This window comes from Mesoplodon densirostris, chromosome 17 (assembly GCF_025265405.1).
Source record: "Mesoplodon densirostris isolate mMesDen1 chromosome 17, mMesDen1 primary haplotype, whole genome shotgun sequence".
Lineage (NCBI taxonomy): Eukaryota > Metazoa > Chordata > Mammalia > Artiodactyla > Ziphiidae > Mesoplodon > Mesoplodon densirostris.
This window is the reverse complement of record NC_082677.1, coordinates 2,687,494-2,715,294: the sequence shown is the minus strand read 5'-3', so window position 1 is coordinate 2,715,294 and position 27,801 is coordinate 2,687,494. Positions and strand designations below refer to the sequence as shown.

The following is a 27,801-nucleotide window of genomic DNA, read 5'->3' as shown; positions in this document are numbered from 1 at the left end:
GCTGTACGTGACATCCCCAGACTTTTCCACCTTATAACTGGACGTTGGTACATTTTACACGCCACCTCTGGCAACCACCAGTCTGTTTCAGTTTTTTTGGTTTTTTTTCTTAAGATTCCACACATAAATGAGATCACGCAGAGTTTGTCTTCCTCCGACCCACTTCCCTCTCCAGGCTGCCGTCCGTCCAGAACGTTCACACTTACTGACGCTTTTCGGCAGTGGTTCCCCTCGCACCTCATCCTCATCAATGTTTGATGCTGTCAGAAGTTTTAATTTTGCCAATTTTTTTTTTTTTTTTTTTTTCTTTTTGCGGTATGTGGGCCTCTCACTGTTGTGGCCTCTCCCGTTGCGGAGCACAGGCTCCGGATGCGCAGGCCCAGCGGCCATGGCTCACGGGCCCAGCCACTCCGCGGCATATGGGATCCTCCCAGACCGGGGCACGAACCCGTATCCCCTGCATCGGCAGGCGGACTCTCAACCACTGCGCCACCAGGGAGGCCCTAATTTTGCCAATTTTGTGGTTGTGAAATGGAATGCTGTGAGGACCTTCATTACCAGCAGGACTCCCCGAGTACATCTGGGTTGAACATCTTTATATGTCTTCATTGTTCATCTTTGTTTTCTCTCGCACGCCTGTTTCTCTTCTCATTTTCCTGTGTGACGTTCGCCTTTCTCTATTGATTTCTCAGATTTCTTGACATGTTGGAATAATAATCCTTTGTCAGCTGTATGTCTGCTCTCAGTTTACAGCTTGTCTTTTCACTTTATGGTATCTCTTGATGGATTTAACTTCATTTTAATTTTGTTGAATCCAGCAGTCTTTTCGTCCTAGTTAATGCTTTAAATATCCTATTTTTAAAAACCTTTGTTTCCCTAGAAGTCATAAAGAGACTCTTCTGTTTTTTTCCTGAAAGTTTTAGCGTCTTTCCCTTATCTTTAGGTCTTCAATCAAGTTGGAACTCCTCTTTGTATTTGGTGTGAAGTGGAAATGCAGTTTCCCTTCTTCCTGGTGGATGACCAGTTGTCTGAGCACCGTGTACTCTTTGTCCAGTGACCTGGGGGGATGGGTGCCCAGTGCCCACCTGTGTGCACTCATCTGCTCTGGGGTCCCCCTCATTCTGTTGTTCTGTCTGACCTGATACCAGTGCCATGCTGTCTGCATCACTACAGCTTTGTAATAAGTCTTGACGTCTGATAGGGCACATCTTTTTTATTTGTTTTTCAGAAATATCTTGTCAACTCTTGGGCCTTTTTTTTTTTTTCCTACACATTTTAGAGTGACCTTACCCATTTTCTTGAAAAAAAACTATGGTAAGAGTTTGGTTGGGGTTACATTAAATCTGTAGGTCAGTTTAGGGAGAACTGATATTTGAATATTGAGTCTTCAGGCCATGATTGTGACACACCTCTCCCTTCCTTAGGTCTTTTAAGAAGCGTTTTAAAGTGTTTTCAAACTTCCTTCCAGAGAGTCTTGCTTAACTTTTATTAGATTTAGTCCTGGATGCCCTACCTTTCTGATAGCTTTATAAATGTATATTTTAAAAAATTATGTTTCTACTTGTTTGTTGTTGGTGTTTAAATGTGCAATTTATTCTTTATTGGATATATCTTATTTTTAGAAACTTTGCTAAACTTTCTTATTAATTCTAATGACTTGTCTATGGAATTTAAAAAGTTTTTTAACCAAACAGTTACTCTTGCTGCAAATAATAAGCTATATCTTTCCTTTCCCATTCAGAGGGCTTTTATGTCTTTATTTTGTCCCCCTTGAGTTACGGGACCCTCCAGTACAGGAGTGACGTGGAATAGAAGTTGTAATATGAGCATCATTTGCCTTTGTCCTGATTTTTAAAGGAAATGTTTCTCATGTTTTACCATAAAGCAAGCTGTGTGTTGTTGTAGGTTTAGTAGAGATAACAGGAGAAGGCAATTCCTTCCTATTCCCAGTTAACTAAGGTTTTTTTTTTCTTTTTAATCATTAACAGTTATTGCATTTTATCAGACTTTTTCTGCATCCTTTGAGGTAATTGGGTGGTTCTTTTCCGTTTGTCTGGTACTGTCGTGAATGTTAAAGTTAAGCAACCTTTGCAAGCCAGGGTTGAATGACTTTGGTCCTAACTTAATGTTATTTTTTTAATATGGTGCTGGCTTCAGTTTGCTAATATTTTGTGTGTGGAGGATTTCTTGTGTCTGTGTTTATGAGAGAGATGCGCTCGTGCTTTTCTTGGTCCTCTCACTCTTGCTGGTGTTGGTATTAAGTATATCCCATTTCATAAAATGAGTTGCTGAGAGCTCCTTCTTTTCCTTACAAGCACTTTTATGAAATTGTAATAATTGGTTTCTTGAAACTTTGTCAGAATTCAGCCATGAAACCATTCAGGGTCTATCATTTTCTCTGTGGGAAGATTTTTTAAATGACTGATTTCCTTAATAGTCACAGGAGTCTTTGGCCTTCTTTTCTTCCTAAGTAAGCTTTGCTAACTTGTAATTTTCGAGAAATTGACCCATTTAACCCAAGTTTTCAAGTTTATTGGCATGAAGTTATTTATAGCATTCTTTCATGCTTCAGGTCCTGCCACATCCGTGCTTCTGTCCTTCTCATCCCTAGTATTCTGCTCTCATTTTTTTCTCTATTAATCTTGGCATAAGATAAGTATCAGTAGTATTTACAAAGAACTAATGCAAACTTTGTTTATCCTCCCTGTTTTGTTTGTTTTAGTTCATTAGTTTCTGTCTTTATGATTATTCTCTCTCTTCTTCGTTTTTTCCCCCAATTTCTTAAGGTGGACACTTAGCCAATTGAGTTTCAGTTTTATCTAACATGTGCATTTACATTTTAATGCTATAAATTTTAAACTGTGTGATGCAGTGCTTTAGCTGCATGCCATGATTTTAATACAACATGTTTCTAATGTTGCTAATTTCCATTGTAATTTCCTCTTCGACTAATGAGTTTTTTTGAAGTGTAGTTTACAATTTTTAAACCTTTGTAGAGGAGTTGTTTATCTTTTTGTTATTGATATCTAATTAGTCCGACTGGTACTGATTTTGCATTTTGTTGATATTTATTTTATGGCCTAGTGTGTCATCAGTTTTTGGAAATGTTCTGTTTGTGCTTGTGTACACTGTATATTTTCTAATTGTTGGGCTTGGGGTTTCAAACCCTTATGTTAAGTTAGCCTTTTAATTGTGTTGTTTAAATCTTTGATATATGACTAATTTTTATGACCTAGCAAAAATTGAGAGGTGTAAGGCTTCCACTAGGATGCTGGATGTATCATTTTTTCCCCGTAGTTTTGTCTCTTTTTAAAAATTATTACGACTTTATTTATTTAAAGCAGTTTTAGGTTGGCAGCAAAATTGATGGGAAAATGTAGAGATTTCCTATCAACCCCCTGCCCTGACTCATGCATAGCCTCCCCTGCCATCAGCATCCTCACCGGAGGCTGCATCTGTAACAGCTGGTGAACCTCCACTGACATGTCCACAGTTTACATGGGGTTCACTTGTGGGACCGTACGTTCTGTGAGTTTGGGCAAATGTATAATGACATGTATCCATCATTATGGTGTCATACAGAGTAATTTCAGTGCCCTATAAGTAATTTCATTGCTTTTTGCTCTATTTTGAGACTATTTTGTTCGGTGCATAAAAGTCTAGAGTTGAGCTATTCCCTTCTTCCTCAGGTGTTAGCCTTTTAATCTTCATCATGCTTCTTGTCTTCACGTTTTTTCTTTTTTTCTGGTAATTTTGTAACCCCCAGCTGCATTACTAATCACCAGAGATATAGTCCATTGGCTTTCAAGAGAACCTAAATTGTTTTGCATAATTTTGTCCATTAGCCACTGCACTGAAATGTTTGTTGTTCTAGTTATCTTTCTCACAAAGTACTTATCAAGCAATAAATAATAGAAGTTAACATTTATTATTTCATATGTCTTTTTCTTATTTAATCTGTCCAGCAGTGTATGAAGTAGGTACATAGTTATCCACACTTCGTAGAAACTGAAGCTCAGACAGGTTAAGTAATTTTTGAGGGGTCACACAGTAGTACTCAAATCAGTATTATAACATTGTGGGTGTTTTCTTTTTCCAGTTTTTCGTGGTTAAAAATCCCTTAAGTATTGTAGGAAATGGCTTATACTTCTTATACAGTACGTCTCACAAAAAAAGCAGGCCGATTTCCATAGTAAGTGTTATTTTTAGCACAGTTCTAGTGCTTTCATTTTAGAACTGTTGTGTGTTGCGTCATTATAAGATTTAGCTTGTTGCCTTCATTTGTGAGAGTTAGCCCAAGGCTAAAATTGCTTAAGATGTATTTCCAAGGAGACATACAGCCTTGTAATAAATCTTCTCCTGTCATCCTCCCAGGAGATATGAATAAGGATTGAAGGTAAAAATTATAGTGCAACTAGAACTAGATTCCTTTTGGCAAGTTTAAGTTGTTTTGAAACGTTTCTTATTTTCGGCTTTAATGCTTCTCAGTTATGTCTAGACAAGACCATTGAACCGGAGAGCAGAGGCAGGTCTGACCCCAGCCCCACTGCCGGTGCAGGTGGCCTAGATCAGTCACGGAACTTTCTGAGACTTCTCTGCTCTTTTATATAAAATAAAAAATTAAAAGTTAGAAACTAAAAACTAATAGCTCCATACTCACATCAAAAATTCTAGTCAGTCAAATTTAATAATATATGCCAACTGTAAACAAGGTAGGACTGCAGTTTTTCTTAGGAAAAAAATAGAAGTTAGACTCTGTTACACATTACAGTGTTTCACGTTGAGCCCTGTTACGACTTTCTCTGTGCCGTCCGAGTCTGTGGCGCTATGCAAGCATTTCCAAAGGTTCTTTCATGCCATCTTAGTTCGTAAGAAAACACTAAACCACTAAAAGTCAGGAAAGAAGGAAGTGATGGTATCTGCTCTGGGTTTAGAGCTGAGACTTCGCCTCTTAGGGCCTGGCAGCATTTTCATTGTATTGATGACGTGCCATCGGATTGTTGACTAACAGCAAAGCAGGCAGCTTGAGACACGCGAAATCCAGTGGTTTCCCCGCCGTAGACATATGCCGAGGTGGAGGGCTCAGGGTGCTGGGATCAGGCTGCGAATCGAAGCTGCTGACTCGTGGGCGGGATGGCTGTGGTGCTTGGCCTGCTGCTTCTGAAGCCTTTGCTTGTTTGAGGGGACCGTGTCTCAACAAGTTTGTGTCTTTAGATCCAGCACGTTCCCAGGGGATTTCGGTGGTAGGAAAACAAGGATTTGTACCAGAGGATGTCTTAATTTTGAATATTTGTGCAGCTTCTACCGTAATACATTTTCTAAATGCTCATAAATAAGCCAGATATTTTATTGCGGTGCCTTGGCTCTGTAAGAATTTGATGCCAAAACTTTTTTTTTTTAGTGAATGGTGTTTTTTCATTTATTTATTTAGTTTTTTTATTTTTGTCTGCACTGGGTCTTTGTTGCTGCACCCGGGCTTTTCTCTGGTTGCGGCGAGCGGGGGCTACTCTTTGCTGCGGTGTGCGGGCTTCTCATTGCAGTGGCTTCTCTTGTTGCGGAGCACGGGCTGTAGGCACGCGGGCTCAGTAGTTGTAGCGCGCGGGCTCAGTAGTTGTGGCTTGCGGGCTCTAGAGCGCAGCCTCAGTAGTTGTGGCTCACGAGCTTAGTTGCTCCGTGGCATGTGGGATCTTCCCGGACCAGAGCTCGAACCCGTGGCCCCTGCATTGGCAGGTGGACTCTTAACCACTGCACCACCAGGGAAGCCTGATGCCAGAACTTTTAACGTGACACTATTTGATGCAGACTGGTGAGTTGTCAAGTGAGGGAAGATGTCTGACAGATTTATGAGGTTTCCTGTGTACAAGTTAAGCACACAGGGAAACATTCAGAGAATTCAAGTAATGCCAAGTTTGCTAACACATTTGCACTTTTGACAGTATTTCAGAAACCTTACCAAAATGTTGTGCTTTCTGAATATAATAGGAAATCTATTAGTATTTTAAATTTCTGTTCCCATGTGTGGTCAGCAGACAGTGCAGCTGTGTTTACCCTGAGAATACAGTGAACCGCGCCCTTCCTCGTGAGGCGGGGCAGTCAGGAAGTTCTGGGGAAAGTTCGCTGCACAGGGGCCGCTGTGTGATCTGTCCTCCAGGCCTGAACGCTGTGAAGAAGGAAGACGGGGCCATTCTCCGTCTCACATGACAGCACCCTGACCTGAAGCCACCAGGCCCAGCTGTACACATGGATACCCTTTGGCAGTGTTTAGAAAGACACCTGAGCTACCCGCAGGGACTTCAGTTTCTTCCAGTCAGTCAGTACTTTGCACAAGTTGATTGAATAGCTATTACCTCACCAAATTGTCATAATCATTTTTTGCAGCTTTAAAATTTTTTTTTATTTTTTAAATTCTCATCTTACAAATGAGAAAGCAGGATGCCCAGAGCCTCGCCTGCTGTCAGAAAGAAAATGAGCAGCCTCAGAAAATGCCAGCCTCCAGCTTCGGCAGCCGCCTCTGTGCTGCCTTCCTATAGCCAGTTCCTTCACTCATAAGATTAGGACGATCTCATTTTGCTCGCCTTTGTTTTTCAAATCATTGTGATGATTATGTTTTTCTGAGTCAGGGCATCTCAAACTTTAATATGCATGAAGTCATCTGGGATCTGGTTAAAATGCAGATTCTAACTCGGGCGTGGAGCGGCCTGAGATGATATATTTCCAAGAAGCTTCCAGATCACACCAAGACAGCTGACTGCACCTCAGAGTCTGGTTGGGGCTCCAGAAATTTACATTTGAGACATGGATGCATCAGTGGATTTGGAGGAAGACATTAACTAAATGCTAGAAATAGGAGCTCAACACCCAGCAGATCCTTGGGGTCTTTGGTGTTGATGCCGAACCCTGGCATTTACTGCTGACAGGCTGCACTGTCATTGTCATTGCCATAGTCACACAAAGCCAGAACTCAATTCTTCAGAACTCAACACAGCATTTTTGTTTTTAAATAAGGAACAAAGATAATTGTGGAAAAATTCATACTGAATTATTAAAGTAAATTAGAACAAATAAGGTCACCGTAGTTAACTGTTGGCATATTATGTTCTAATTGTATAAATAATAATTCTGCCGTTTTTCTGTTTCTCACTGGGGGGGAAACCTACAATGTCTTTCTACACTTTATAGCTAAAATGGATCTTTGAAATAGAAATAACCTCCTCTACAGTAATACAATAGGCATAATTACTTGTGAAGGTAATTGCCTTTCAGTCATTTAAGTAATTGCTGTCATCTGGATTCCTGTGTAGCTTCACCTGTACCTCTTTTGTGGCACGTAGGGCATTTCCCATGTGATGAATTTTGACGTACATCCCTTTTCTGGGTCCTGGCAGAAGGATCTAGGGTCCGTTGTAGTGTACCTGGCTGCAGGGTAGGGTGCCGTGCACACAGTGGGTGCTTCATAAAGGGAGTGCAGTGGACCTCCCTGCTCCTGGGCCTGCTGGGCTTCCTCTGTGCCTCCCAGAGAGGGGCAGGGCCGACTTCAGCTCTGGGCTGTTCGTGCCCTGTGGGCCGCTACAGAGACAAAAACTGCAGGTGTGGGTTTTTTTTGAATTTTATTTTATTTTTAAACAGCTGGTTCTTATTAGTTATCCATTTTATACATATTAGTATATATATGTCAATCCCAGTCTCCCAATTCATCCCACCACCACCACCCACCACTTTCCCCCCTTGGTGTCCATACATTTTTTCTCTACATCTGTGTGTCTATTTCTGCCCTGCAAACCGGTTCATCTGTACCATTTTTCTAGGTTCCACATATATGCGTTAATATACGATATTTTTCTCTTTCTGCCTTACTTCACTCTGTAGGACAGTCTCTAGATCCATCCACGTCTCTACAAATGATTCAATTTCGTTCCTTTTTATGGCTGAGTAATATTCCATTGTATATATGTACCACATCTTCTTTATCAATTTGTCTGTTGATGGGCATTTAGGTTGCTTCCATGTCCTGGCTATTGTAAATAGTGCTGCAGTGAACACTGGGGTGCCATATGTCTTTTTGAATTATAGTTTTCTCAGGGTATATGCCCAGTAGTGGGATTGCTGGGTCATATGGTAGTTCTATTTTTAGTTTTTTAAGGAACCTCCATACTGTTCTCCATGGTGGCTGTATCAATTTACATTCCCACCAACAGTGCAAGAGGGTTCCCTTTCCTCCACACGCTCTCCAGCATTTGTTGTTTGTAGATTTTCTGATGATGCCCATTCTAACTGGTGTGAAGTGATAACCTCATTGTAGTTTGGATTTGCATTTCTTTAATATTCAGTGATGTTGAGCAGCTTTTCATGTGCTTCTTGGCCATCTGTATGTCTTCTTTGGAGAAATGTCTATTTAGGTCTTCTGTCCATTTTTGGATTGGGTTGTTTGTTTTTTTAATATTGAGCTGCATGAGCTGTTATATATTTTGGAGATTAATCCTTTGTCCATTGATTCGTTTGCAAATATTTTCTCCCATTCTGAGGGTTGTCTTTTCGTCTTGTTTGTAGTTTCCTTTGCTTTGCAAAAGCTTTTAAGTTTCATTAGGTCCCATTTGTTTATTTTTGTTTTTATTTCCATTCCTCTAGGAGGTGGATCAAAAAAGATCTAGCTGTGATTTATGTCAAGGAGTGTTCTTCCTATGTTTTCCTCTAAGAGTTTTATAGTGTCCAGTCTTAATTTAGGTCTCTAATCCATTTTGAGTTTATTTTTGTGTATGGTGTTAGGGAGTGTTCTAACTTCATTCTTTTCCATGTAGCTGTCCAGTTTTCCCAGCACCACTTATTGAAGAGACTGTCTTTTCTCCATTGTATATCCTTGCCTCCTTTGTCATAGATTAGTTGACCATAGGTGTGTGGGTTTATCTCTGGGCTTTCTATCCTGTTCCATTGATCTATATTTCTGTTTTTGTGCTAGTACCATATTGTCTTGATTACTGTAGCTTTGTAGTATAGTCTGAAGTCCAGGAGTCTGATTCCTCCAGCTCCGTTTTTTTCCCTCAAGACTGTTTTGGCTATTTGGGGTCTTTTGTGTCTCTATACAAATTTTAAGATTTTTTGTTCTATTTCCGTAAAATATGCCATTGGTAATTTGATAGGGATTGCATTGAATCTGTAGATTGCTTTGGGTAATATAATCATTTTCACAGTATTGAGATTCTTCCAGTCCAAGAACATGATATATCTCTCCATCTGTTTGTATCATCTTTAATTTCTTTCATCAGTGTCTTATAGTTTTCTGCATACAGGTCTTTTGTCTCCCTAGGTAGGTTTGTCCCTAGGTATTTTATTCTTTTTGTTGCAATGGTAAATGGGAGTGTTTCCTTAATTTCTCTTTCAGATTTTTCATCATTAGTGTATAGGAATGCAAGAGATTTCCGTGCCTTAATTTTGTATCCTTGAACTTTACCAAATTCATTGATTAGCTCTAAGTGGTTTTCTCGTGGAATCTTTAGGATTCTCTATGTATAGTATCATGTCATCTGCAAACAGTGACAGTTTTACTTCTTCTTTTCCAATTTGTATTCCTTCTATTTCTTTTTCTTCTCTGATTGCCGTGGCTAGGACTTCCAAAACTATGTTGAATAATAGTGGCGAGAGTGGCCGACATCCTTGTCTTGTTCCTGATCTTAGAGGAAATACTTTCCGTTTTTCACCATTGAGAATGATGTTTGCTGTGGCTTTGTCATATATGGTATGGCCTTTATTATGTTGAGGTAGGTTCCCTCTGTGCCCACTTTCTGGAGAGTTTTTATCATAAATGGGTGTCGAATTTTGCAAAAGCTTTTTCTGCATCTATTGAGATGATCATATGGTTTTTCTCCTTCAGTTTGTTAATATGGTATATCACATGGATGGATTTGCATATATTGAAGAATCCTTGCATCCCTGGGATAAATCCCACTTGATCATGGTGTATGATCCTTTTAATGTGTTGTTGGATCCTGTTTGTTAGTATTTTGATGAGGATTTTTGTATCTATATTCATGAGTGATATTGTTCTGTAATTTTCTTTTTTTGTAGTATCTTTCTCTGGTTTTGGGAGTGTTCCTTCCTCTGCGATTTTTTGGAAGAGTTTGAGAAGGATGGGTGTTAGCTGATCTCTAAATGTTTGATAGAATTCACCTGTGGAGCCATCTGCTGCTGGACTTTTGTTTGTTGGAAGATTTTTAATCACAGTTTCCATTTCATTACTTGTGATTTCTCTGTTCATATTTTCTGTTTCTTCCTGGTTCAGTCTTGGAAGTTTATAACTTTCTAAGAATTTGTCCATTTCTTCCAGGTTGTCCATTTTATTGGCAGTGTTGCTTGTAGTAGTCTCTTAGGATGCTTTGTATCTCTGCAGTGTCTGTTGTAACTTCTCCTTTTTCATTTCTAATTTTATTGATTTGAGTCCTCTCCCTCTTTTCTTGTTGAGTCTGGCTAATGGTTTATCAATTTTGTTGATCTTCTCAAAGAACCAGCTTTTAGTTTTATTGATCTTTGCTATTGTTCTCTTTGTTTCTATTTCATTTATTTCTGCTCTGATCTTTATGATTTTTTTCCTTCTACTAACTTTGGGTTTTGTTTGTTCTTCTTTTTCTAGTTCCTTTAGGTGTAAGGTTAGATTGTTTGAGATTTTTCTGTTTCTTGAGGTACGATTGTATTGCTGTCAACTTCCTTTTAGAACTGCTTTTGCTGCATCCCATAGGTTTTGGATTGTCGTGTTTTCATTGTCATTTGTTTCTAGGTATTTTTTGATTTCCTCTTTGATTTCTTCAGTGATCTCTTGGTTATTTAGTAAAGTATTGTTTAGCCTCCATGTGTTTGTGTTTTTTATGTTTTTTTCCCTGTAATTGATTTCTAATCTTATAGTGTTGTGGTCAGAAAAGATGCTTGATATGATTTCACTTTTCTTAAATTTACTGAGGCTTGATTTGTGATCCAAGATGTGATCTATCCTGGTGAGTGTTCCGTGTGCACTTGAGAAAAATGTATAATCTGCGTTTTTGGATGGAATGTCCTATAAATATCAATTAAATCTATCTGGTCTATTGTGTCATTTAAAGCTTGTGTTTCCTTATTAATTTTCTGTTTGGATGATCTGTCCATTGGTGTAAGTGAGGTGTTAAAGTCCCCCACTATTATTGTGTTACTGTCAGTTTCCTCTTTTATAGCTGTTAGCAGTTGCCTTATCTATTGAGGTGCTCCTGTGTTGGGTGCATATGTATTTATAATTGTTACATCTTCTTCTTGGATTGATCCTTTGATCATTATGTAGTGTCCTTCCTTGTCTCTTGTAACATTCTTTATTTTAAGTCTGTTTTATCTGATATGAGTATTGCTCCTCCAGCTCTGTTTTGATTTCCATTTGCATGGAATACCTTTTTCCATCCCCTCACTTTCAGTCTGTATGTGTCCCTAGGTCTGAAGTGGGTCTCCTGTAGACAGCATATATATGGGTCTTGTTTTTGCATCCATTCAGCAAGCCTGCGTCTTTTGGTTGGAGCATTTAATCCATTCACGTTTAAGGTGATTATTGATAGTATGTTCCTATTACCATTTTCTTAATTGTTTTGGGTTTGTTTTTGTAGGTCCTTTTCTTCTCTTGTATTTCCCACTTAGAGAAGTTCCTTTAGCATTTGTTGTAGAGCTGGTTTGTTGGTGCTGAATTCTCTTAGCTTTTGCTTGTCTGTACAGCTTTTGATTTCTCCATCGAATCTGAATGAGATCTTTGCCAGGTAGAGTAATCTTGGTTGTAGGTTCTTCCCTTTCAGCACTTTAAATATATCATGCCACTCCCTTCTGGCTTGTAGAGTTTCTTGTAGAAATCAGCTGTCAACCTTCTGGGAGTTCCCTTGTATGTCATTTTTCCCTTGCTGCTTTCAATAATTTTTCTTTGTCTTTAATTTTTATCAGTTTGATTACTATGTGTCTCAGCATGTTTCTCCTTGGGTTTATCCTGTATGGGACTCTCTGCACTTCCTGGACTTGGGTGGCTATTTCCTTTCCCATGTTAGGGAAGTTTTCGACTATAATCTCTTCAGTTATTTTCTTGGGTCCTTTCTCTCTCTCTTCTCCTTCTGGGACCCCTATAATGCGAGTGTTGTTGCGTTTAGTGTTGTCCCAGAGGTCTCTTAGGCTGTCATCATTTCTTTTCATTCTTTTTTCTTTACTCTGTTCCACAGCAGTGAATTTCACCATTCTGTCTTCCAGGTCGCTTATCTGTTCTTCTGCCTCAGTTATTCTGCTATTGATTCCTTCTGGTGTGTTTTTCATTTCAGTTGTTGTGTTGTTCATGTCTGTTTGTTTCTTCTTTAATTCTTCTAAGTCTTTGTTAAACATTTCTTGCATCTTCTCGATCTTTGCCTCCATTCTTTTTCCGAGGTCCTGGGTCGTTTTCACTATCCGAATTCTTTCTCTGGAAGGTTACCTATGTCCACTTCATTTAGTTGTTTTTCTGTGGTTTTATCTTGTTCCTTCGTCTGGTACATAGCCCTCTGCCTTTTTATCTTGTCTGTCTTTCTATGACTATGGTTTTCGTTTCACAGGCTGCAGGATTGTAGCTCTTCTTGCTTCTGCAGTCTGCCCTCTGGTGGATGAGGCTATCTAAGAGGCTTGTGCAGGCTTCCTGATGGGAGGGTGTGGTGGTGGGTAGAGCTGGGTGTCACTCAGGTGAGCAGGGCTCAATAAAACTTCAATTCGCTTGTCTGCTGATGGGTGGAGCTGAGTTCCCTCCCTGTTGGTTGTTTGGCCTGAGGCGACCCAGCACTGGAGGCTACAGGCTCTTTGGTGGGGCTAATGGCAGACTCTGGGAGGGCTCACACAAGGAGTACTTCCCAGAACTTCTGCTGCCAGTGTCCTTGTCCCCGTGGTGAGCCACAGCCACCCCCTGCCTCTGCAGGAGACCCTCCAACACTAGCAGGTAGGTCTGGTTCAGTCTCCCCTGGGGTCACTGCTTCTTCCCCTGGGTCCCGATGCGCACACTACTTTGTGTGTGCCCTCCAAGCGTGGAGTCTCTGTTTCCCCCAGGGCTGTCGAAGTTCTGCAGTCAAATCCCACTGGCCTTCCTAGTCTGATTCTGTAGGAATTCCTCCTCCTGTTGCCAGACCCCCAGGTTGGGAAGCCTGATGTGGGGCTCAGAACCTTCAGTCCAGTGGGTGGACTTCTTTGGTATAAGTGTTCTCCAGTTTGTGAGTCACCCACCCAGCAGTTACGGGATTTGATTCTATTGTGATTGCACTCCTCCTGCCGTCTCCTTGTTGCAGCTTCTCCTTTGTCTTTGGATGTGGGGTGTCTTTTTTGGTGAGTTCCAGTGTCTTCCTGTCGATGATTGTTCAGCAGTTAGTTGTGATTCCGGTGCTCTCGCAAGAGGGAGTGAGCGCACATCCTTCTTCTCCGCCATCTTGAACCAATCCTCATGCAGGTGTTTTAATAAAAGAAACTCAGGCAGGGGTGTAAATTATCTGATGTACGAAGTTCATTCAGTCAGTGTTATTTTGAAGTAAATTTGCAGTAATGCTCTCCAACCCCATTGAAAAAGGGGTATAGACTGTTTCAGAAAATTGTTTCTGAACAGCTCTGCACTGAGTTTGTAAGGGTTGCGAATTGCTGAGCATAGTTGAGGGTATAACTCGAAGTACTTTTGTATTGAAATGACGTGGCTCAGTGAGAACAGCACTGATAGCAGGAGACCCTTGAAACAGAGCACAGTGGAAATCTGCCTGTCTTTACTGTGGAAAAGGAGCCTTGCAAGAGAAGACTGTGGGGCTTGGGGCTGGCCGTGGACATGTCAGCGTGGCCTGGTTGTCAGGGCCGGGCAGTGTATGGGGCTCAGGCCCCAGCCACAGGCGGTTTGGAGCAAAGAGGTCCACGTTTGTGCAAGGCAAGCACTGCCGTCAAATGTGTTTGTGTCAAATTGGTGAAAACTTTCAGTCCTCAGACTTTCTGGATTGTGGAACTCCAGTGGAAGGATCTAGTCCTGTAGTCAGAGCAGTTTGAATGAGGACCTACCTCACTGAGTTCTGCTCTGTCCATGGCCCAGCTGTGAAAGTTGAATGAAACTTTAAGGGTTGTTTTTTTTTTTTGCGGTACGCGGGCCTCTCACTGTTGTGACCTCTCCCGTTGCGGAGCACAGGCTCCGGACGCACAGGCTCAGTGGCCATGGCTCACGGGCCCAGCTGCTCCGCGGCAAGTGGGATCTTCCCAGACTGGGGCACGAACCCGTATCCCCTGCATCGGCAGGCGGACTCTCAACCACTACGCCACCAGGGAAACCCGAAACTTTAAGTTTTATGTGCCTAACCGCAATTCTGACCTCATTGTATTTTTTGGGGGGGTGGGGTACGTGGGCCTCTCACTGTTGTGGCCTTTCCTGCTGCGGAGCACAGGCTCCGGACGCACAGGCCCAGCGGCCATGGCTCACGGGCCCAGCCACTCTGCGGCATGTGGGATCTTCCCGGACTGGGGCACGAACCCGTGTCCCCTGCATCGGCAGGCGGACTCTCAACCACTGCGCCACCAGGGAAGCCCATCAATAGTAATTTTTAAGTTAACAAAGTCTCCTAGAATGTAAACCCCTTGAGAACTGGGATTTTCATCTGTTTTGTTCACTGATATATCACCATAATGGGCAATCAGTAAATGTTTGCTGAGTGAATTATCACTCAGCTGCACACAACCCTGGCTCCCACTCGAGGACAAAGAAACCGTTAGAGTCAGACTCAGGGACTTTAAAATAACTAGTAACTGAGATAATTTTAAAGTGACTCTTGGATGGGGATTTAAATAACTGTGTTAAAGGATATCATGGATAAGGTGGACAACATGTATGAACAGATGGAGAAGAGAGATGGAAATGATGAGAAACAGTCAAGTGGAGATGCAGGAAATAAAGCCATAGTATCGTATATGAGGAATTCCTTTGAGGGGATCATCCATACACTTGACACAGCTGAGGAAAGCATGAACTTAAAGATAGGTCAATAGAAATTGTCCAAACAGAAATACAAGGGCAGGGGGAATGTTAGGGGGAGGGAGGGCAAAATAGAGCATCCAAGGAACTTTGGGACAATATCAGACGATGTAACGTACATGTAGTTGGAGTTCCACAAATGAGAAGAGAGAAATAAGGCATAAAAAATAGGCGAAGGGATAATGGTTGAGAATTTGCCAAAAATGATGAAAATCAAGCCAGCAATCCAAGGCGCTTAGCGAACCCCATGCAGTATAAATGAAAACAGTATACACCAAGACACATAGTAGTCAAACTGCTGGAAACCAAAGCTAAAGAGAAAAGCATGAAGGAAGCCAGAGAAAAAAAGACACGTTACCAACAGAGGAACAAAGACAGAGATTATAGAGGAACGCTCGTCTGAGAGAAAGTCTGAACTGCAAGATCCATAGCATGAGATATATTTGATTAAAACATCAGAAGGAACATTTCCTCATTAGCACCAATCTTCTCTAAATATGAACTGGACCCTGCAGATGAGGAACTGGCTCACTGTTTGATAGCTAGTTCTGCTTAAAGTGAGAGAAAATGTTTTCAAAACGTGAGTTAAGGACCAAGTTCTGTGGCAGATGTTGAAATAGGGAAGATATACTAGTAACACAGTGAAACGAGATTTCATTGTTCTTAAAAGCCTTAAGATGATCACAGAGTGGAGAAAGTGTCCTTTGCTAAAGCTGGGTAATTTGAGGAGACATGTACTTCATTAAGTGTACTTGACTGTTTTATAAATGAAAATATAAACAGGAAACAAAGTACATTTTCTTATTAAGAATTTGATTGTTAGGTGCTACAGAGAGAGAACTGTTTAGCTGTAATTCCTGTCTCCTAAGAATTTATAAATCTGAAACAGACCATATTTAGAGAATATGTAGGTAGAACAGTAGAATGTAAATAAAGTGGACGAAGTCAGTGGTTATTGTGTCATATGGAGCACTGGAATCGTGAGCAGTACTGGCTACCAGTTAGTCAGCATCTGCTCTGTGAAACCTGACATGATACACTTTTAAAATACATTATCTTGTTCAATCGTTATCTATTTCTCTGAAACTGTAACATGGTCGTTTTACAAGTGAGGAAAACGTGGCTTAGAGAATTCAGTGATTGGCTCTTCACTGTGATTGCTTAATCTGAAGGTTATTCTTGATCTGTAGCATCCTCTGTATGCTTTTCACTCTGATGAACACGGCAGCATCCAGATCTGCAGGGGAGCAGACAACGTCACATCATGGCTGGGACAGGAGACTTTGTGATCAGTACAAGGGATAGTTCCTACTTTGGAAATCATGAAGATCGTGGTACAAGCTGGTAAAACACGCAGCTGATTCTATGGTGAAAGAGCTGGTATTATTTCTACTGCCTTGGACTTCGTTAAATTTTCATTTTAACATAATGAAAAAATCCTGTTTGAGGTTCAGGCGTTTTAAAGCGTTTTCTTTTCTATGTGGTTGCTCACTGCCTGCTGGCTTGGATGTGTTCATTCTGTCTTTCTTCAATATATCGATACCAGAGGTGAGCCCGTACTTTGACTTCAGGAGCCTATACTGTGAAACATCTGTGCTCTTCTGTGGACACATCCATCTTAGGAATAACAGCAAAGATTGAATTATTGGTGTCAGTATTGGTTGCCATGACTCTGGTTGGTAAAGTGATATTCACAGAAGAAAATCTTGACCAGGAAACATTGTTTCTAATTTGAAGTTTAAGATTTAACTTCTAAATATTGTATATTAAAAAAAAAATTGTATATAGGGGATTCCCTGGTGGTCCAGTGGTTAGGATTTGGCGCTTTCACTGCCATGGACCCAGGTTCAATCCCTGGTCAGGGAACTAAGATCCCACAAGCCGTGTGGTGCAGCCAAAAAAAAATTGTATAGAACTTAAGATCAGTGTGGATGTTATTTAAATTTTGTTCTACTTTATCTTTGTCATTGTTTTTTAATTTTGAAAAAGGCAGTACTTTCTAAGGGAGTAAATATATAACTCCCTTCCGTGAGCTGAAGTACATTTATTAATTCCAGTTGACTAACAGCCCAACTAGATTAAAAAAAAGAACATCCATTTTCTTGTTTACACCACACACAATATAAATGTATTATTTAATTTGTGATTTGATCGGTTAATAATCCTTTCCTCTGAACTGTTCTGTTAGGACAGTATTTACCTTCTATTTAAATGTTTCCTTACATTTTTGGTAAACATTCTTTGTATTCACTACTGTATGTACAGTGGGCCTTGAATACATAGTTTGGGGAGGGGTTTTTTTTGTACTTTTTATTTTGAAATAATTGTAGACTCATAGGAAGTTGCAAAAAGTAATCCAGGAGTCCCATGTAACCTTCATTTCCCCCAACATTTTATAGAACTGTGTAGCACATGTGGGTTTTCTGAATACGTAATTGTTTATTTTCCTTTTTGGCCGTGCCACTTGGCTTTGTGGGATCTTAATTCCCTGACCAGGGATCAAACCCAGGCCCCAGGCAGTGGGAGTGTGGAGTTCCAATTACTGGACCATCAGGGAATTCCCTTGAATATGTAATTTTTTTTTTGTCTTTTTTTAAAAAAAATTGATTTATTTATTTATTTTTGGCTGCGTTGGGTCTTCGTTGCTGCATGCGGGCTTTCTCTAGCTATGGTGAGCGGGGGCTACTCTTCGTTGCGGTGCGCGGGCTTCTTATTGCGGTGGCTTCTCTTGTTGCGGAGCATGGGCTCTAGGCGCATGGGCTTCAGTAGTTGTGGCACACGGGCTCTAGAGAGCAGGCTCAGTAGTTGTGGCGCACGAGCTTAGTTCCTCTGAGGCATGTGGGATCTTCCCGGACCAGGGCTCGAACCTGTGTCCCCTGCATTGGCAGGCAGATTCTTAACCACTGCGCCACCAGGGAAGTCCTGAATATATAATTTTTGATAAACTGTTTTCAGTTGTCTTTTTGTGCTCTTTTTCGTTGCATCTTTGGTTTTATTGTAAACCTGACCAGGAAAGAATTAAGCCTCCTTAAATTTGTCCCTTTGTTTGCCCTTGCTAGATGGGTTTGAATCTTGGGAGACACTGGCCTCAAAGTAAGCTACTTACAGATGAAAGGGGTCTGTTGGGTTTGGTTCTTAGACCCAGTATTGGCCTTTCCTCCTCACTGTCTCTAGGCAGGACTTGTAAACCTTACAGAGAGCCGGGACCACGGCCATGGACGCCTCTCCACACCCCGCTCGGTGCCTGGGCCTTCCCTCCTGACCTTGCTCCCCATCCACCCCGACCCCCTGACCGGCCCTGCCTCGCTTCCCCCTCGGTCCAGCCCCAGTCATGCCCCGGCTGCTCACTCTGCTCTGGCTGAGGTCCCTGGTGGTGTGTGTGTATGTCACTGCTCCCCACTCCTGGCCCCCTCCTACGGCGCGTCTACACTGCAGCCAAAGGAATCTTTTCAGAACACAACTTGGCCCAGGTGACTTCCTTGGTCAAAACTCACCAGTGGCCTCCTGCAGGATCTGAGGGTGGGCACCCCGTCCTTGCCTGGCTGAGCCCCCAGGCCCCTCTGCTCAGGGCCCTTCTCCCTGTGGCCCCCACACCCCGCTTCATGCCTGTTCACTTTGTAGGTCCCACTTCTACCTTGTTCCCTCAGTCAAGCCCTTCTAGGTTATGGTTTCACACTCATGTGCAGGGTTTTCCTTCCTCTTGCTCGTTGTAGCTCTGTTTATGGGTCTGCACACATGGGCAGTGCTGCTGGGACCCCGTCTCCGCCTCCTTCTGTCCCTCAGGTCTAATAGAGTGCTTGCCCCCAGGAGTTTCCATTGTTTGTTGATAATCCTTCCACACGTATGATTTTTTTATGTGAAAATAAAACGATTAAAGCTTTGTAAAGCATGAAAAACCCAAGTGCAGCAGCAGTCCTGTCAACAGAAGGTATAATATAAAGTAAGGTTTAAAGAAAGCTGAACATCATGGGCTTCCCTGGTGGCGCAGTGGTTGAGAGTCCACCTGCCGATGCAGGGGACACGGGTTCGTGCCCCGATCCCGGAAGATCCCACATGCCGCGGAGCGGCTGGGCCCGTGAGCCATGGCCGCGGAGCCTGTGTGTCCGGAGCCTGTGCTCCGCCACGGGAGAGGCCACAACAGTGAGAGGCCCGCGTACAGCAAAAAAAAAAAAAAAAAAAAAAGAAAGCTGAACATCTTGATACAAGCTGCTGGCGTGTATGACTTCACTGAACCTTGACTTTTTTAAATGCTGTTGCAGGAAATTTTCGTTTTATGTCGGGAAGACCCAGGCCTTTTCCCTGCACCAGAAGTTACACTGTGCAGCTTCCTTCAGTCTGTGTCTTAACTCTTGAAAAATTGCCTTTTTTGGCTGGTTTGCTTTTCGTATGCCAAACGGAAAGAGAAGAGAAAAGGCCTTATTGTCTGAGCCTTCATCCCGTACTGCAGAAGTCAGGATCATTCTTGTGTTAGTTCACTCCTGCTGCAGATGTGTACTGAGTGTCTGCTGTGTGCCAGGCACTGTGCCAGGCCCTGGGGAGATATCTGTATAGATACATAGACACAGATGTGCACACGTGTACACACACGCGGCAGTGCCTGCTTCCCCTTCCAGCTCACCAGTGGTTAGTCTATACAGCTGTAGTGCAGAGTAACCTGCCATAAGTCTCTTACATAATTTGTTTCTCTTTAGAAGGGCTTTTAACTTGATTTATATTGTAAATGGAATTGTATAAAATGGCAGCTGTCTTCAGTAAACCACCAGTATTAATGATTTTAAAGTAGAGTAAGATTGGCTACAGCACTTCTTCAGCTACATTATTAGTTTATTTGTAAGAGAATACGTGATGTTATATGATTACACCTAATTAGTCTCGTAAAGGAAGCCCTAAATTGTATAGGGACATTAATCAGACTGAGTTTCCAAGCCCTGCAATTCTTTCAGGTTGGAAAATAAAAGAAGGCACAGTTCATTATCATGGTTATTTGTCAGGATATGTGTTCGGCTCCAGAACTGACTGGCACCGTGGACTAGAGTTTATTTCTTGACTTTGTGACCTTTGATTCCTGTCATCAGTCATTACGTGCTCTTAAAGGTCACCAGAGCACTTGAACAGACTTTCATTGCTAACAAAGGAACAGAAAAAGCACTAACTTTTCCTAACATTTTAACTAGAGTTTTAAAGAACAGCGCCAGTGTCTGACTTCCCTACAATCCTGTATTTTCATGTACCAACCCCTATTTGATAATTACCACTTTCTGAAATTCAGTGGAATGTATTCATCCTTTATCTTGTCCTCGAAAATATTTCAAAGTTATTATTAAACCAAAATGAAATTGTATCATTTGATGTTATTTTTAACCTTCCTGCCTCAAAAGTACACAGTGCAGTTTACTCACATACATATTGTTTTGTTTTTCAGTCACTGCCCAGAAATATGGTGTCTCGTCTTTGCGAATCTAAAAAGGTTTGTGCAGCAGCGGACATGCAACTTCAGGTGGGTGTGTGCCTTTGTTCTGAAGTTTTCCACAGATATTATTCAAAATAAATGTATAACTTTAAATTCTTGCCAGTGCTACCCATTTATTATAATAATTACGCTTCCAAAACATCTTTTGGCTGAGTTCAGAGAACTTGACCTTGACTAATCATTTGGTCTTCCAACCATCCTTAGGAAGTAGGTGTCAAATAAGGTTATTTCCCAATTTCAGTGGAAAATCAAAGCGTGGAAAAGTTTTACCTGACTTCTTCTAAATGGTACATTTCAGCAACCAAGTTATATCTTTTTGTTCACTTTGTATCTTTTTTTAAATTTGTGGTTTTAGATGTGAAGTTTAAACAGTAATGACTTAGTTTTTAGTAAAACTCAAAGCCAGTGTTCCAGGTTTCCAGATAAAGACGAGAAACATTTTATGAACCATCTGGATGTCAGGTCTGTGTGATACCAGATGTTTAGGTTATTTGTAATTTCTGAGATTATTTATGGAATTCTTCCTCTTCATCAGATCTTGAGTGTTATGTAAACACAGCCTAAACACCCATCTTTCATCTCAGGCAGTATTCACTTTCTTATGATCCAGTCACCTGTTTAAAAGCGTAGCCACTATTGAATTGTTTTATAGGTGTATAAAGTTCAGTCCCTAGAAAGTAATGAATGTGCTCTGTTTTTTTGGGGCCTTAAAATACACGTTTCAGTGAAGAAGATGCCTGCTATAGACGAAACCATGGATTAACATTATTTAGTGTCTATTTGTATCACACAATTGCAAAAAGATTTCTGGATTATTTGAAAGGTTAACCTTACTTGGCAGAAGTCTTCTGATTGACTGATGTCTGTCGCGGGAGTCCCACCTTTTAAAAGCCCGTGTCCTGGCGTCCTTTGCGACACTTGTTCCAGTGATTTTCTTCTAAGAAGGAAAACCAACCTTTCTATACTTCTGCCCTCCAAAAAGACCAAGGAGAGAAAGGGAGGCGGGCGTTGAGAAGCCGGAGGAGCAGGGAGGGAAGGAAGCTCCCGCCTGAAGGGCCGCTGTGCTGCTTTCCTGTCACACAGCCGTCCCCCGAGCCGTGGGGACAACCCAGGGTGGAAAGGAGTTGCTGCAGATTTCTAAGCGGGTATCAATAGTGGTTTTTAAATTGTGCCTTTTAAATTTTTATTCATTTATTTTTTGGTGTGCATTATTTTAAAAATAGCTCCTGTTTTTCTGCAGCTCTAAGGTTCTCGGTCCCAAGCACGCAGGACCCCCTGGGTGGGCTTATCGCTTAGAATTGTTTGGTTCGTCAGCAGATGAGCATGAAATATTGGGGTGGCCAAGAAGTTCGTTTGGGTTTTTCTGCAACATGTTACAGCTTTTACAGAGAAACGCGAACGAACTTTCTGACCAACCCAGTATTGTTACTCGTTACAGAACATAGAATGGAAAGAGCTGTATTTAGTATATGTTTAGAGTTTGCCAGTTAGAGCAAAGCAATATTTAGGAAATGTCTGTATTTTTCCAGCGGAGGTTTAAACTTGACTTTATGATTTAGAACCATAATTCTGCATCTAGATGAAGCCAGAAGTTAGAGGTCATTTAAATTTTTTCTTTTATACACACTAATCCTCACTTCTTTCAAGTCAACAGCTGCACATTCTCTACAAATTCCTATTTTGAATCCGAAAGATATGTAGCGGAAACATAATCACATGACGATACTTTCCTTTAAAATAAAACATTTTCTACTTGCTTGCTTCAGGTAAAATTCAAACAATGTTAATAAGTCAAATGTTGCAGTGAAAAAGCACTTTACTTTAGGTTTTCTGTGCAAACTTAGCTTTCAGAGCTTGGTAAATACGCAGCAGGGTTCATGTTTACACTCCTTCCAATGCTTTACTCTCCTGTCATGTTTCAGTGGCCTCTGTCCTCTCCTTGGAGGGGAATGAGCCTTCCCTGCCAGTCACCTCCTTAAGTCAGGGTCGCCCCGCCCAGCAGCTGCTTCCTCTGTGTCCTGACAGCAGGGCTGGGGTTGGCCTCGGTCCTGGCCTCAGACTCTCCGACAGCTGCTCCTGAATCCTTTGTGACACCCTTGCTTCCTCACCCCACTTCACCCCGCCTTGCACCTCTCATCGACAAACTAGGATTCTCACCCTGTCATTTCTCTCATTTAATTATATCAGGATTCTAGGAAGAAGCCAAACAGTATTTATTAGCTCCTGGGGGTCACAGGTTATAGCTTAATTTTTTCATATTTCTATATATATATATAAATATATATATATATATATTTCCATATATGTGTGTATGTGTGTATATATAGTTTTGTGGTCACAAATTTAATTTACTACACTGTACAGAAAGAGTACCTTATAGATAGGGTTCAAAATTCTTTAATATCCTTAATCATGAAGAGGTTGAGAGCTTTCCTTTTCGTCATTACCATGGTCTTAAATGTGGTATGAAATACAAAATACATCTCAAGCCACATAAACTTATACTTGTGACTGCCCAACTGCGACTTGCAGTTATTATTCTGGTAGACTTGTAATATCTTTGGTCACCTGCATCATAGACGTAAGCGTGGTACCCAAACTAAATAGGTGCGTTCTCCCGTCCAGGTCTTTTATGCTGCACTGGATCAGCTCTACCATGGGCAGCATCCCCTGAGGAGCTCGACCACAGACATCCTCAGGGACGCCCAGGAGAAGTTCTACGGCTTACCGTACGTCCCGAACACTGTGAGTCTGGCGTGCCGACCCTGCTGTGTGCCATTGAATGGGTGTATGTGTCAGGTGGGCGGGGTGTGAAATCCTCTCCTGGATGTTGAGGTTTCCTGCGGGGCAAATGCTAGAAACGCCGACTCACTCACTGCCTCCAGCCGTCCGTTTACATGTACTTATCTTCCTCCTGCCGGCAGGATTTTTCTAGATTCCTAGGGAAGTGGGCTATAAAAAGGCCCTCGGAGTTAGTCTGTGTTCTTTTTCATTATTTATTTGTGACGAGAAGAACTAAGATGAACGTGATGATCGGTCCCCAGCCGCTCTCACTGCAAAGAGAATCCACGCTGATTGAGGACCCGCTTGTGTCGGGACCGTGACGGGCGTCATGCGGTGCCCTGTCGGGATGGAGAGCGGGCGCATCGCCACCATTTGCTGAGGACTAGGTGCCAGACTCCGTCCGATTGCTTGGCAAAACCCTGACTCAGAAGGACCCTGTGAATTCGATGCTTGCCTGTCACAGGGTGCATGGGGGGCTTGTGCCAGTTACATGTCTTGTCTAGGGTCACGTGGGTAGTGAGCGGTGGTGTTGGGATTCCCACCCAGCCCTGAAGCCGTGTGTCCTCATCAGCCCAGGTTCCGTGAGGAAGCTGCGTGGTGGGGAAGAGTGTCCCTGGGTTCTGGCACGAGACTGGCGCTTTCATATCACTTGGGACCTCAGGTCCAGGCGATGGGAACCCGACTCCTAGTGGCCTAAGCAGAAAGGGTGTTTATTGAGCCCCGTGGCTGGAAGGTGCAGGGGTCGGCCTGTTTGGTTGCCGGTTAGCTGGGTTGAGTTAGTTCTTACACAGTATTGTTAGAAATGTTTCTCCTTCCTTCGTCTTTCAGCTGTGTCTTTCTCTGGATTTGTCTTGTTCTTAGGGAGGTGGCCCTGACTTGGTGGCATGGTGGCCACGAGAAGGTCCAGCTTAGCCCATCTCATAGAAAGAAAGCTCATTTGAAAATGCTCTGTAAGCCGTAAAATGCCAAATAAATGTGGTTTCATTTGTTACAGTGTTGGATACCAGCATGTGTTGTGCTGAGTTTAGGTTAATCAGTAAACTGTAACTGTCCATTAGATCTTCAGATCCTAATGCTCGAACATGTGGGACTGTTCATCTTTACCAGACAAGGAAAGTCACAGGAAATTTCATCTTCATAAGACTCCTTATCAGCAGTGTTTGATTGTCATAGAAGCTTCACCATCTATTTGTGATACATAATGCTAGTCACACTACCTACCTATTTTTGACCATATATAGAAAAAATTTATTGTTCCAGTGTGTGTACTATTGTGTACTTGAATTATCTATATTAGTGAAAATCTGTAATAATAATCTCACTGTTCATCAGTGGAATCATAATAACAATTGCCTACATTCAGAGAAAAAAGACATTCTTTAAGGGTGTTTTCCAGTTTATGGAGCATTGCCCGATCCACGTGCTTTCGTGCCTGTGTGGTTTTGTGCTCATTTTATATTCTTTGTTAGCTTTAAAATCAGTGTGACCTGATCTCCACATGGTTATATCACCAGTGGGTAGTAAAGTTGTAGGGACACCAAAATTAGGAGGAACTGGGATGCTTTCTGAAGCCACTTCATTTTGGCCGAGTTGCTCACCCCCAGCTTTCTTTATCTTAAGTCTTATAACAATTGAGCTGTGTCTCTTTTTAGAAGAAAACCCAGGAAATTCCCTGGTGGTCCAGTGGTTAGGATTCAGTGCTTTCACTGCCGTGGCCTGGGTTCAGCCCCTGGTCGGGGAACTGAGATCCTCTAAGCCGTGCAGCATGGCCAAAATAAAAATAAAAACAATGTTAGAAAAATAAAAAAGAAGAGAACTCAGATTTCCTCACCATGCAGGTTTCTTTTGTGTAGTAATTAAATATACAAAGATGAGGTGACATTGGTACCCAATTCTGCATCAACTGTCAGTAAATTATTTTTAATTTAAAAGGAAGGATGTTGTTATTAAGTCCACTATCCTTATTCTAACTCCTTTGAGAAAATATAAAGGTTTATCTCTTCACTGGGATTGCCTCCCCCATTCATGGTCAGTAGCTGTAGCTCTTTGTGTCAGTTGTTTTTGGAGGTCTTTAGAAGAAGCATAGCTACATTTAGAGAAAAAAGGCATTCTTTAAAGGCTTGTCTTTTTTTTTAACGTCTGAGAGTTTAGATTTGCACAAGTGTTCTGTTCTTCCTGCGTAGCAACTTCGGCCTCTCATCCATTTGTCAACTCATCATGAGACCCGTAACAAACCTTCCCGTAAACATAGAGAATAAGACCAGGGTGCTCGTTGGAATTCTGCAGTGTAGTATCCATCAGGACAGTGAGACAAGAAGAAAAGATAGAAGCGCTGGAAAGGAAGATACAGAACTGTCAGTATTTGCAGGTGACGATTGCTGAGGAAATCCACAGTGTGTACAGGTAAATTAGTAAAATTAATGAGAAGTTAGCAACTTTTCTAGATAAACAATATATAAAAATTTAATCCATCTCTGTTTACCAGCAACAAACAAAAAAATTGTAAATATACCATTAAGGCAAGAAAAAAATATAAGGTGGTGCCTCCCCAAACACTTTTAAAAAAAGCCTATTATCTTTAATTTCCAGATCCTAAATAAAGGAAGAACTGAACCATATTTATAGATAGGAAGATTTGATATAAAAACAAAGCACTTTTTCTCCAGTTAACCTGTACACTTAATGTAATGTGATTCTCCTCGTTGGCTGGCTTGAAGCTAACAAGCTGAGCGTATGATTTTATGTGGAAGCGCGACGGCCAAGGAGCAGCTTTGAAGGACAGTGGCAGGTGGGTGGGCTTCCCGGTCGGGATCAGTACTCAGAGGAGGCTGTAGGAACTAGGACAGTGTAACGATGCTGCGGGGGCTGCAGGGACAGACGGTGGAGTGGAGCCTGGGACCTGAAGTCTGGCTCAGCACATGTGCGGCCTCTTGACCAGAAGCTGAAGAACAGTGCGGGTCTGTGGGCCGAGAAGAGATTGGTTTATTTTAAATGGTGCTGCCGCTGTCCATCGTCCATATGGAAAAGATGAAACTCGGATCTGTCTCATGCTGTGAGAAGTAAAGGTTTAAATTTGTAGAGATGATGGGAGTGTCTTTCTGACAGCTCCTTTCTGTTCCTGCTCAGACCCGCATGTCATACAGACAACACAGAAGACATTAACTGTAAAACAGAAGACTGATACATTCCACTGTATTAAAAGCTGCATCTTCTGTTCATCAAAAAACCGGGTGAAAAACAGTGAAAAGCTACAGACTGGAAGTAGAGGTTTTCAACACATGTAACTGGAAAAGGATTTTTTTCCTTTTAAAATTAATTAATTTTGATTGTGGTACAAAAAACGGCATGAAAGGTACCATCTTGAACCATAAACAAGACGAAAAGACAACCCTCAGAATGGGTGAAAATATTTGCAAATGAAGCAACTGACAGAGGGTTAATCTCCAAAATTTATAAGCAACTCATGCAGCTCAATATCAAAAAAACAAACAACCCAATCCAAAAATGGGCAGAAGACCTAAATAGACATTTCTCCAAAGAAGATATACAGATTGCCAACAAACACGTGAAAGGATGCTAAACATCATTAATCGTTAGAGAAATGCAAATCAAAACTACAATGAAATATCATCTCACAGTGCTCAGAATGGCCATCATCAAAAAATCTAGAAACAGTAAATGCTGGAGAGGGTGTGGAGAAAAGTGAACACTCTTGCACTGCTGGTGGGAATGTGAATTGGCACAGCCACTATGGAAAACAGTATGGAGGTTCCTTAAAAACCTACAAATAGAACTACCATACGACCCAGCAATCCCACTACTGGGCATATACCCTGAGAAAACCATAATTCAAAAAGAGTCATGTACCAAAATGTTCATTGCAGCTCTATTTACAATAGCCAGGACATGGAAGCAGCCTAAGTGTCCATCAACAGATGAATGGATAAAGGAGATGTGGCACATATGTAGAATGGAATATTACTCAGCCATAAAAATAAACGAAATTGAGTTATTTGTAGTGAGGTGGATGGACCTAGAGTCTGTCATACAGAGCGAAGTAAGTCAGAAAGAGAAAAACAAATACCGTATGCTAACACATATATATGGAATCTAAAAAAAAAAAAAAAAAAAAAGGTTCTGAAGAACCTAGCGGTAGGATAGGAACAAAGACGCAGATGTAGAGAATGGACTTGAGGACACGGGGAGGAGGAAGGGTAAGCTGGGACGAAGTGAGAGAGTGGCATGGACATATATACACTACCAAACGTAAAATAGATAGCTAGTGGGAAGCTGCTGCATAGCACAGGGAGATCAGCCCGGTGCTTTGTGACCACCTAGAGGGGTGGGATAGGGAGGGAGATGCAAGAGGGACGAGATATGGGGACATATGTATATGTATAACTGATTCACTTTGTTATACAGCAGAAACTAACACACCATTGTAAAGCAATTATACTCCAATAAAGATGTTAAAAAAATAAGTAGGTATAATTTTAGACATTTAGCCAAAAATAAATAACCATCTTGGAAAAGACGGTGCCTTGAATGCACTGCATAA

General features: G+C 41.6%; 1 protein-coding gene and 1 non-coding gene across 2 annotated transcripts in view; both read left to right on the top strand.

The window, feature by feature from the left end:
- MIPEP (mitochondrial intermediate peptidase) overlaps positions 1-27,801 on the top strand; it is a 144,120-nt gene that overhangs the window by 59,299 nt on the left and 57,020 nt on the right. Inside the window, exons 15-16 of the mRNA XM_060079683.1 lie at positions 20,412-20,486; positions 23,085-23,204. Of these exons, the coding sequence (XP_059935666.1) occupies positions 20,412-20,486; positions 23,085-23,204 (195 nt within the window). The remainder of the gene's footprint in view (positions 1-20,411; positions 20,487-23,084; positions 23,205-27,801) is intronic.
- On the top strand, positions 16,783-16,855 carry TRNAE-UUC (transfer RNA glutamic acid (anticodon UUC)). Its single transcript has one exon. It is a non-coding gene; the product is annotated as a tRNA-Glu (tRNA).